The sequence below is a fragment of the Callorhinus ursinus genome, unplaced genomic scaffold (genome assembly GCF_003265705.2).
Source record: "Callorhinus ursinus isolate GAN/ISIS: 27379988/994484 unplaced genomic scaffold, GSC_fseal_2.0 scaffold12, whole genome shotgun sequence".
Lineage (NCBI taxonomy): Eukaryota > Metazoa > Chordata > Mammalia > Carnivora > Otariidae > Callorhinus > Callorhinus ursinus.
The window spans coordinates 72,032,719-72,045,420 of record NW_027397074.1 but is presented as its reverse complement, the minus strand read 5'-3'; the positions used below and the strand labels follow the sequence as shown (position 1 = coordinate 72,045,420).

Genomic DNA, 12,702 nt, shown 5'->3' with positions numbered 1-12,702 from the left:
CAGGAACTACTGTTACTTTTTTTTTTAAGTTTAAAAGGCAGTTGGTGTTACCCATGTAAGACCCTGGTTTAGGAATAGTTAAAATGTGTGTGGGGGGGGGCAGGTGTAGGAGAGGGTTGCCAGCAAATGATTATTCAATTGAATCACTAAACTTTTTATTTTAAATGCTTTTAAATGAACACATTTAATTAAAAGGAAAAAATACAGAGGTTGTAACTCATGAGAAGCATTGTGCTAACCCGAGTTTGGTTTCTTTGAGCTGTCTGAACTGAGTGACAGATGGAAGAGTTACCCACTGAGTTATAGTCACCCTGATTACGTTATTGTTCGAAATCTCTACACACTCCACAATTCAAGAGTGAGGCAGATCCAGGGGAAACACAGGAAGGGTCACCTGAGCTAGGAGACTGAGAGTCTCCCACTCCATCTTTGCTTCTTTTGTGTTACAGACTTTATGCCTCTTAATAAATTGTGATTCTTTCAAAAGTGCCAGGCCAGTGATACATCTTCATTTGGTGCCAGGTAATCATATATCAGTAGTTAGAAGACAGCTTTGTGTAGCATCATTATCCTCGTATACACACACACACACACACACACACACAGTCAGAAGTAAAAACAATCTTGGAATCCAAATCTCCTAATATAGTATTGTCTTATATTCTATAAGCTCGTCAACAAAAATACTGAAGAACTGACCCAGTGTTACATGTAAATAATAGGAAATCAAGAAAGTTTTCCAGATGAGGAAGACATGAAGAAAACAATCCAATATACCGTAAGCGTAAAGCTCAGGGACAAAGTCACTTTTGCTCATTATGACAATTCTGAGTGCTCAACACAGTACCTTGCAGATGGTGGGCATTTCATAAATTAATCTGCAAATGAACGCTCAGAGATGAAAACCTGGCTGTGGTATTTAAGGTGAAGGCCAGCAGCAAAGAACCCAGTTAGCAGGCAAGAGTACACAGAGGCAGAGCCAGTGGACCACTTCATCCAAACCCCCTGGACACCTCCTAAAAATGCAGTCATGTGGGCTCTTCACATGCCAAATGTATTAGAATTTCTGGGCTCGGAATCCAAGAATCTCAGCTTTCAACAAGCATTCCACGGTGATTCTCCCGGCCATCAAGGCCTGAGACCCCGAGTGTATGAGAAAATAATGACCCGCACTGGAGGCAAGGGAAAGAAAGGAACTGCACAGAAATCAAAATTTAAATCTAAAGAACATAGGGCATTAGAGACAGAACATGGACGATGCGGGGGGGGGGGAGAACAAGGAAAAGTCAGTTATAAACTAATGTAAGAACCATTTAAATATAAATGTACAAACACTAAAGAATCGGCTCTGAGGAGCCCTGGGATGAAGGATTAATTCCATTAGTGTGCAAGAGGCCAGGAGTACCATAAGAGACATCATTAGGATAATTAAATAATTAACACACATAGGATTAAAATTCCTCTTGGGGAAAATGATAATGAACAAGAAACACCTAACGTAGTTTCACAAATGACTCTTCAAATATCTACAGACAAAGACAGATCGGGACTAAATATGGAGGAAAGTGTAAAGTACCTTGTTACAGTCAGCTAAAACTTAGACTCAGAGGTAGCAAATTAATTCATGCTACTCAAGTAAGTCAGACATGAGAAGATGAGCTTTTAAAATCACCAAGGGGGGGGTGGTGGGGAGACGGGGAAAAGAAAAACGCTGCTAAAAATGGAGTGGGGGATGGAATTAATGAAGACTAAACCAGCTCAGAAACTGAACTAATTCCTTTTAATATGTCTTTGACAAGAAAAATGAAGAAGACATATTTGTATAATTAGTGAGAATGAAGACTTTGCAGAAATAGCGACTGACAAAAAGCAGATGGGGAACACTTGACAAAACTGAACTCAGACCAATCAGCAGGCCTGCATGATGGGAAGCTAAGTCTCTTAAGGGAATTCACTCACATACTTGAGGAGTCATTTACAATCATTATGGAAAGATCACAGAAAAATGGGGAAACAGAAGATTTGAAGGGGAAAAAAATCAGACAACGAAACATCCTATCAATCTTAAAATGGTTACGAAGAAAGAGGATGGCAAACGTTAGTGGTAAAAGCCATGACATTTTCTCCCATGCAGACTGTGGGCTCCATGAAGCCAGAGACATTCTTCTTCCCTGTGTGACATTAACACGAAGTTTGGAGCAACCAGCAACTGATCACCAGGTAGCTGAATGTGTATAAAGACAACGAGCTAGAAAGTGAATGGTACCAAACTTTTCCCTTTCTTCTGAGCAGAAAATTGCACCACAGAGGAGGTTATAGACCATTTTTTTCTCTTGTGTATGAAATAATAGGAAAAGGTAGAATATGTGAACATCTGGTAGCCAATTAAATCATAAACCATGATCAGAATAAAACCCTAAACACTCTAGAAATATAAACAGAATAAATTTGAGAAACTATAAAATAAAAGCAAAAGATGTACAATATATACCATAAATTTGAGCAAATATTCTCAGTACTTTCTTTATAAAGAAATCCTCTAAAATATTTGGAAAACATACTAAGCTTAAAGAGAGGCCAAAAGATAAACAGAAATCCTAAAATCTACCTTTACTTTGATCACTATAATTCAATGAATCATGGAATTGTCTCACACAGACATTCCAACCCATCCCCCACGCAACGTCAAACACCCAAATACTCTTTTCAATTAATTTATCCTTAATTTATAAACAGGGCAGACAGGCAAATTTATATAAAGGCATATACTTTCATGAGGCTGACACTAAGCTAATGGGAAAAGATCTCAAACAGTTATAAACAGAAGCAAAAAGACTAAATGCTACATTCCCCCACAAGCTAAATTAAAAGGGGGAAGATTCCATCTTTGGGCATCTTTGGGTATCTCTTTATGTAGAGTATAGCGCATTCCATGCAATACATATTCATAACTACACACTGATTAAGCCAAATTGAAAGCCACTGAACTCACATACAGGAAAGGTACACGGCACTTAGGAAGGCTGCTTCCGTCACAAGTCAGTCCTAGCTGTCTGATCAGGTCCTCTACGGCCTTGAGGATTAGGGTAGCAGACTATCCCTTAAGAAATGAGTGATGTTCACTTTCGGCCGGAACCGCCATCTTCCAGTAATTCGCCAAAATGACCAACACAAAGGGAAAGAGGAGCGGTACCCACTATATGTTCTCTAGACCTTTTAGAAAACATGGAGTTGTTCCTTTGGCCACATACATGCGAATCTATAAGAAAGGTGATATTGTGGACATCAAGGGAAGGGGCACTGTTCAAAAAGGAATGCCCCACAAATGTTACCATGGCAAAAATGGAAGAGTCTACAATGTTACTCAGCACGCTGTTGGCATTGTTGCAAGCAAACATGTTAAGGGCAAGATTCTTGCCAAGAGAATTAATGTACGCATTGAGCATATTAAACACTCAAAGAGCCGAGACAGCTTCCTGAAGCGTGTGAAGGAAAATGATCAGAAAAAGAAGGAAGCCAAAGAAAAAGGTACCTGGGTTCAACTGAAGCGCCAGCCTGCCCCACCCAGAGAAGCACACTTTGTGAGAACTAATGGAAAGGGGCCCAAACTGCTGGAACCCATTCCCTATGAATTCATGGCATGATAAATGTAAAGAAAATAAAAGATCTCAAGACTCTAAAAAACAAAAAAAAGAAAGAAATGAGTGATGTTCATCTTCTCTCAGGAAAAAGGATACCCTTTTCCTATTCAGGAATAGGAAAAGGGTATCGGCCCTGATTACTGAGAAAGGGGATTTCATCATTGATGAGTCTTTATGCCAAGAGAAGAGCAAAGGAGAAAACAGATCCAAAGGTACTATCATTGATATGAATACCGACAGCTCTGGCCTACAAAGGATAGTTAGAGTCAAATTCAAGACCTCACTCAGAGGGCCAAGCTCCGGGGGACTGGATGGGGCAAGCACAGACGTACCAGCTGAGGGAGCAGAGAGGGAGTACAAGGAAGGCCAGATCACTCTAGGTCTGACCCATGTCCTTTCCAGTTTGTCTAGATGCCAAGAAAAAAAAAAATCTCTCAAAAACAATCAAGCTGATGTAAGAGCACTGATCTCTTGAAATAACTGGCAAGAATAAATTCTATCTCCTTAAAACAAAGCAGAAAACACATGCAAAAAAAAAAATGCTGCTTAAGAAAATTCGAACACCCTTATTCTACCTCTAGGAATAAAAGATTGGCAAGAACAAATTAAGAGATTGTTTCTATATGTTCACTATTGTAGATAATGCTGCAACTGAAGCGTCCATCAACAAATGAATGGATGATAAAGATGTGAGGTGTGCGTAAATACATGTATATATATATATACACACATATACATACACGCATACACACAACACAGTGGAATATTATTCAGCCGTGAGAAAAAGGAAATCCTGCCATTTCCAATAGACTTTGAGGGCATCATGCTGAGTGAATACAGGGAATCTTATACGTGGAGTCCTTAAAGAAAAAAAAGTCAAACTCATAAAAAGGACAGTAAAAAAGGGATGGCAAAGGGCTAGAGAGGATTAGGGAAATAAGAAGAGGTTGGTAAAAGGGCCCAAACTTTTAGCCATAGACGAATAAGGTCGGAGGATCTAATATTTAAAAAAAAAAATTAAGAGCTAATTGGAAAAAAAAAAATCTAACCAAGGGCTTGACTCAAAGGAAAGAAAAAAACTCAAGCACTTCAGGGTCAAAAGAAGCAAGTTTAATTATTCACTTAGTCATTCAACGTAATCCAGGTAGGACAAGAAGCAATGGCAGAAACTTTTACCTCACCCAGATATTTCTGGAAATGAAATATCTAAATAATGAAGCATTTTCTCCAAAAATGGATGTCCATGGAACATCTAAAACTCGAATGACAGACATACAGACGCATGTGACTAGGAGAGAGCATTCTATAATAAATGTGTTTCGAGTGTCATTTGACTGCTATCGTTAGCACCTAATTTATCTGGTAACCTGGACCACTCAGAACTTAAAGAACAGGAAAGAGACATTTCAATAGGCAAAATTTACTTAGGTTACAAAATCCATAGTTAAGAGCTCAGGCACTTGATGCCAGTTGAGTGTTCTCTTGATTACGTATTCTACCTGCAATTCTAGCGACCTTGGTTCCTGCCTTCCAAGCTTATACCACAGTTGTTAGGCAGCTTAGAAGGCATGAGGAGCTTGTCTGAGACAGACATATAAGCATCTACATAGGATAACCTACCACCACACAGCAAGGGGAAAAAGACAAATGGCCTGAAAAGCAGACAAGTGAGACAGAAAGAAACGTAAGTCTGGGGCTGGTTCAAGGTGCGGACAACACTGTACAGGCCTCTGGAGGTGGCAAGGGGAACTCTGACACGCCACAACACGTTCGGTAAAGGGTAGTGTGCAGAGTTCAAATGAAGCATCAGTTCACCAGGTTCAAAATGATGGCCCTTCAAACCATCAAGGTAAGTCTCAATGCGCTCGGGATTTTGTGGCAAAAAGACCTGAAAGAGTTCAGAGCACATAACCCCGAAATACGCCATTTTGGCACATTTTGAGTTAAAGCCACTTGAAAAACAGCAAATACAAGAAAAACACTCTGACCTTCCCTCTTCTTCTTAAGAGCAGGAGATGAAATTCCTCCATGAAAGATGTCCTCTCAAGACCAGAAGGAAAGTAACATGCTTACCATCAAGGACAAGTAGCTGGGGGTGAAAGAACTATACACAAATAGGTCTTGTTAAAGTAACGCTCATCTTCCTAATTTAGCCTCCTCACATAGCTCAGTCACTTGTCCACAGTTGCCTTTGTTAAACCTAATATAACAAAGCAAGTAGGTTTCACCATGTCTTTGAGCCTTTTTTTATGAGAGGCCCCAGGTCATAGAAAAATTACATGAAATACATTTGTATGCCTTTCTCCTCTTAATTGTCTCTGACCATTTTCAAACCCAGCCAGGGACCCTAAGAAGGTGAAGGAAAACTTTTTCCACTCCTATAGACCGAATGTGAGAAATATATTTTATAAACTTTTCCACTTAAAAATGTTAGAATACAACCTTTGCTCTTAAAGGAATGAGATTTTGCTTTCTGAAACATTAAGCTGCATTGAAAATCAGATTCCTAGACAGTGCGAAAGAAATGAGACATTACCAATCTTCTTTTTAGAGAAAATATGATACAATAGTTAAGCGTTTACTTACAATAAAGCAATCAGTCTCCATCAGAACTAAGATTGCCATTTAAGAAAAAAAAAACAGTAAGGATAAAGCTTTAATTACAAAAACAAAGAGCCATATGGATCTGGCTATTATGACAGCACAATCCCGAGGTCTGTGAAATGCAACTCATTTCAGTCCTGGCACACAAGCCTTAAAAAAAATGGTTAAACAAGCTCAAAGTATCTTTGAAGCATCAATGGTGCACTGGTTTCCGATTTTTTCTGCACTGAATTAAAAGTTAATAGATGTTGCAGGCAGTTCCTCTACATTCCTTAATCTGCAACCCTCCAAACTCTAGCAAATAAAAGCAGTCCCTACTATCGCTTTGCAGTCTGGAAGGACAGCAAAATGACACGGTGGGGGAGCTTTGAAGTTTGTTAATAATAGAAAGGGAAATATACCATGAATGCCAGAGGGGGGAGCTCAGAGCAAAGGGAAAGATCATGTTTATAACGGGCAAGAAACAGAAATTCTGAAAACCTTCCGAGCTTTCACATAATATCCTTTTTTCTCTTTTTTTAGTGTTCTCTTTTGAACGATGGGTTCCAATACCCTTTGAAATAAACAATCCCCCCCCCCACCGCCTCCATTTTTTCCTAGGTAGAGGGAAAATAAATAAAAGTACTGCCGACAGTAACCAGTTTAAATACTGGGCAGGTGTCTGAAACCTCTGCTTTAGGGAAGTCTCCAGCACACAGCCTCCCCTCTCTAATCAGTTTTGTTTGCAAATGAACCTACACAGAAGGATTGGCATCTAATGATGCTGGAGGCACAGTGAAGGAATTAGCCCAAGACAATCATTATTTTAAAGAGGTGTTTGGCTTCCCCCACTTTCCTTTATATGTTCACTTCTAAAGACAAAATGGAATTTTAATAGGCTCTTTCCATAATTAAAGAGACTACCTTTGTGTATTCACTGCCCTTTTCACCACTAAGGAAATGCAATGACTTTACCAAAGAAAGGAGCCACTGGCCATTATCTTCTCCTAGAAACAACTTCCAAGTACAGACAGGTTTGCAGAGATAGTCAGGGTCAACCAGGCACCCTTCTTTCAGCTCTGAATTGTTAGCGTTCCTTTTAACTGGGCTTTCAATCCTGAACAATTTTGTCAGTGACCAGAGACGCAAAATTGGCATTAAGATAGTACAATCAAACAATAAGGTTTTTGATTCTATAGGGAAAGTTAAGGCTCCCAAATCGGTACATAAAGGAAATCCTTATAAGGAAACAGCATCCCTTTGTATCTGTTAGCTAATGCCACAACAATACTGAGTAACAACCACATTAAAAACTCAACAACATACAACAATAAGCACTTCTTTCTTGATCACATATACGCTGGTTATCTGGGATTTGGCAAAAGACCAAATCCAAATGCACAAGCACATTTGAAGCCCTTGCTAGTGGCATTATCTGCTGATGCCATTGGTCATGGTAGGTGACATGTCCGAGACCAGTGTCAATGGAAGAAGGAAGTATACTCTCACAGACAAAGGGGTGGAGATAGGGGTAAGGAATGACTATTTGCGGAACAGTCTACCACAGCCTCAGATACAGGCTGCTGGAAGTTTTTGTTGTCGTTTACCCACGCCTGGTATCCTGCTGCTAATGGAATACAAAAAGGTCTCCTCACTACATCATCTTGGTGAAAGAAACCTAGTTTTATAAGCTTCCATTTAGAGGATCACTAGAAAATAAGAACAGAGGGGGAAAAAACCTTTAGAATTGAATTATATTGTATTTCTGAGTATAAATGGACATGATTAGGAATTTTATAGCACCTCAGTAATCCATTAACTAATAAATTGTCTACCTTACACTAGCATCAACTATCTTTTATACAATTTTAGCTTTACATAGAAATACCCTTCTAGGCAGCAAAATTACAAAGAACAGAGAAGGTAGAAAAGATCATGCCAAGGCTTCCAACTTGGATAATGTAAGCAATAGCGGTGGCACTGGCAAAGACTGGAAAGCACTTAACAGATTTATAGCAATTATTAACAAATCTTTACAGTAAATAACAGTGTAAGATAATTTTAAATCTTTTTTTTAAGAGTTTTATTTATTTATCTGACACAGAGGGAGAGAGAGAGCGCGCACAAGCAGGGGGAGGCAGAGCGAGAGGGAGAAGCAGGCTCCCAGCCGAGCAGGGAGCCCGACACAGGGCTCAATCCCAAGACCCTGGGATCATGATCTGAGCCAAAAGCAGACGCTTAACCAACCGAGCCACCGAGGCACCCTATAATTTTAAAAGCCTCTGATTGTCCACATACATTTAGGAGTTAACTTGTCAACCACATAACCAGTTAAATCCTACTGGGAACAAGATGTGGGATGGACACAGACTGGAGTGTGTGTGAGTGTGTGTGTGTGTGTGTGTGTGTGTGTGTGTGTGTGTGTGTGTGTGTTGAATGTATGTATCTAAGTATGCATGCACAGACATATAACAAAACCTGATTAGGAGAGGTCAATGAACCCCAGGTTCAGATTCCACTGACAACTACTGAATGCCTACTATGTGTCCCATACAATATCTCACAAAAGCCACACTGTGAGGAATTACTATTACCCATGTTTTATAAATGAGTAAAGTGAGCCTCGGTGAAGTTCTGTGATTTAAACAAGATTACTCAGGGGTAAGTGTATGCCTTCAGCTCAGGCCATGATCCCGGGGTCCTGGGATCGAGTCCCTAGCCCACCGTCAGGCTCCCTGCTCAGCGGACAGTCCGCTTCTCCCTCTCCCTCTGCCCCTCCTCCCACTCACACACTCTCCCTCTCTTTTGCTCTCACTCTCACTGTCTCTTAAATAAATAAATCTTTAGATAAAATAAAATAAAAGACAATGAAATGAAATAAAACAAGATTATTCAACAAGTTAGTCACAGAGCCAGAATTTAAACATAAATCTTCTAAATAAAAGCCTATTTTCCCCCACCACCCCATGCTAATCCCTAAAAATGCCTTTATTTCTTACCTTAGCCAAAAGGCAGATTTTTTTATATTTTCCCAATCTCAATGCCCAACACTACCTGAATGGAGTAAACCAGAAACACAATTATTACCTTAACAGCCTTATAATGCTCCCTAGGAGATGTCCCACAGATACCGACAAATATAACCAGAGTTCGGGAATCTGTTAAACCTCTTACTCTAATACTAGGTATCAATCAACTGGTGACAAGTTACAAAAAGGAGAAAAATCTCAATACTTCCAAGTAATGTCTTCATATTCTGCTTCCTGGCATGAGTTTTAACTGAAGTAATTGAACTGTTTCCCATAAAGCCTTATAAAATAAAGACTTTGTCAAAAGGAAGTGAAATATATACTCTTTGTATTCAAAGGCTCTAGATTTCTACCTACAGTCTATAGCTTTTGCACAGTGATTCTCAACTTCATTAAGGGTCCAGTCTATAAACCTATCCTTCATGGCATACAACTCCACTTATCATGCAAATGTGGCTCCTTCAAGAACACTGCCTCAGATACAGGGTAATCTATGCTTACTTACGCTATGCTACATTTAATTTATACATACATTACTCCGGAAGAGCAGAGTAGGGAGGAAAGGCTGATAAAATGGATTCCTCCATCCACAAGGGTGATTAGGAAAGAAAAGAATACTAGTAAATAGATAGCAAGGCTCCATTAACTTGTCTCACTTTTAGATAATTAGTTGTGAATTTTTTAAGGCAAGTGACTCATAAGGGAGGGTGCAAATTTATTGTCTTCTACAATCTAATAATCTTGGCAGCTATGAAAGTTATCTATTTATTGATGGGCAACTGTAATTTATCTTCCCTAGGTAAAATGCAGTTATTTAAATGTTTTTCTCCTTTTATGAACGCTGGCCTCAGCAGTAAGCATGTAAATGACTTCACAAGAACAAAAACGTTCATTAAATGTCAATAAAGCCCAAAGCAAAGCTATAAACTGTCAGAAAATGCTATAGGAGGTCAGCGAGGTCAGCGATGGACCACCGAGCTCAGACAGAGGAGTGAATTCAAGACTGTGATGCTAAAAGCTGGGCAGGGAAATCAGGACCAAGGATTCTAGCTGTTGCTTTGCCATTAAGTCTGTGTGTGACCTTTAGAAAGTCACCTGATCTCTTTAGGCATAATTTTTCTCATTAAAAAACAGAGGAGTTGGATTATATTCATTTATTCAGAAAACATTTACTGAGCACCTACTCTTTTACAGTCCTGACCTAGGTGGAGTGGATACAGCAGTGACCAAAACAGACCAGGTACCGGATCACAGAGACCTTCCATTCCAGTGGGAAGATGGATTCGTTAGAAACCCTCCAGCTCTAAAATTCTGTGACCATTCAAAGCTTCAGGTCATAACTCATTCCAGTACACATGATGTTCCAAAAGGCAGGAAACAAACGGTAAACTTATTTTTAACAGTATGTCAGTTACATTTCAAACAATATGCCCAATTTGGTGGGAATATAACACGGTGCAGCCAATTTGGCAGTTTGGCAGTTCCTGAAAAAGTTAACAGTTAAATATGTTAACAGGGTTAACATATGACCTCAAAATTCCATTCCTAGGTATACACAAATTCTAAATACATCTTCACGTAAGAGCCTGTACATGAATGTTCACAGCAGCATTATTCATAATAGCCAAAAGTGGAAACACTCCAGAGATGCCTCAACTTACCAATGGATACATCAAATGTCCACACAAAGGAGTATTATTAGGGAATAAAAAGGAATGGTGTACTGCTACCTGCAATAAAATGGATGAACCTGAAAAACATGATGCTAAGTGAAAGAAGTTAGTCACAAAAGATTATGTATTATACCATTCCACTTACATGAAATGTTCAAAATAGGTAAATCCATAAAGAGAAAGCAGATTGAAGGTTGCCAAAAGGCTGAGGAGGAGGAATGGGAGGGAACTGCTAATGGTGAGTTACGGCTGACGACAGGGTTCCCTTTGGGATGGCGAGCACGTTCTGGGACGAGGCAGTGACGAGGGGTGCGTAACCTTGTGAATACACTAAAAACTACTGAATTGTAACTATTGCACTGTACACTTCAAAATGATGAATTTTATAGGACGTAGATTCTATCTCAATTTTCTTAATCTTGAAAACTAAAACAATTACGGAAAAATACTGATCCCAATAGGTAATAAAAATCAAAGTGGCATATTGAAATACAAAGTAGATGATATGCTAGTGAAATATTTACAATATTCAGATTAAGATTTCAAAGTAAATTTTACACTTGGCTCATTATTTTAGGCCCAAGGCAAACACTGTTAAAGTCAATTAAAAGATATGAAAAGCCATGTTTCTATCAGTTCTCTCTCTAATATTCTATTCTAAGTCTTTATTGTTCGAGTATGCTTGCACCTAAATCAATATACTCCCTATTTCTCCTTCTTCATTGTTCTTCTAACCCATATTATTAATTACCTCAATCCCTATTCTCAAATCATATCTCTCTTGGTTAATACTTTCCCTGCCTCTCCAGCCTTTCTAAGACACCAGTATTTCTATCCCTTTAATCAGCTTTGACATGATCATAACAAATTAGTATTCTTAGATATATAAGGTATATATCCAAGCTATATATATATTCTAGATATATAAAGTATATCTAAGAATACTAATTACTTTGAAATCTCATATTAGAGACAGAACTGATAAACATTCCTTCACTACGCGAGGGCCTGCATTATAAATATAATAAAATATTAGCATAGAGTGATGGCCATCTGTTCTGAGATTGTTGCTTCTTCCTGATCATTCTATGGCATGTGCTCTAGTTCATGGCACATGCTTATGGCCACTGGAATGGCATTTAGGTGTCAATGAACAACAAAGTCAAGGGTCAAGAAATCTGAGTAATCCTCTGAGAAGCTCAAGAGGGAAAGAACTCCTTAGAGCTCAGTCTGGTTGGGTCTGACCAGAAACTTACTTGTGGTAGAGAAATTTTACAATCTACTACACAAGTCTATAGACAGAATAGCTGCTCCTCACATCAGACCAAGTGAATAACACTGGAAAATTTTAAATCAGGACATTCTCTATGCTGAGGTTTAATAATCCGTAGACATACAAATCACTGTCTTCTGAGAGCTGAATTTTAAGCTTCCATTAGGCTGGAGCACTTTTACCATGATCCTATCAGTCATAAACTGAGAAGCTAAATACCCTATTTCTCAAACTCTTGAAAGCATCACAGACTGAAAGCAAATAATTTGCAAACACAAGGTAGTTACGTCTCTCATCCTTTTCTGTAATAAAAAAAAAAAATTGATTTTATCCTCAAAATATACCAATTGATTTTTCTCTTCCTTTTAATCAGGATTATTAAAAAGTAGTATAATTGCTCTACATGGGAATCTCAATCTGAAAGGAGGAACAGCAGAACAGGGGATCCCCAAGGGGTGTGTGTGTGTGTGTGTGTGTGTGTGTGTGTGTGTGTGTGTGTGTGT

The 12,702-nt window shown here is 38.9% G+C and overlaps 2 protein-coding genes across 4 annotated transcripts in view; one reads left to right on the top strand and one right to left on the bottom strand.

Moving 5' to 3' along the window:
* Positions 1–12,702, bottom strand: part of EXOC4 (exocyst complex component 4) — a 728,355-nt gene that overhangs the window by 574,718 nt on the left and 140,935 nt on the right. The gene's annotated exons all lie outside the window — the stretch shown is intronic.
* LOC112810978 (large ribosomal subunit protein eL21-like) lies at positions 3,142–3,659 on the top strand. Its single transcript, XM_073898622.1, has one exon. It carries the CDS (start codon positions 3,162–3,164, stop codon positions 3,642–3,644), a length of 483 nt encoding a protein of 160 aa, XP_073754723.1. The 5' UTR covers positions 3,142–3,161; the 3' UTR covers positions 3,645–3,659.

Bases quoted from the DNA above. Each gene is read 5' to 3' on its own strand.
- LOC112810978 (XM_073898622.1), top strand. From the start codon at position 3,162: ATGACCAACACAAAGGGAAAGAGGAGCGGTACCCACTATATGTTCTCT.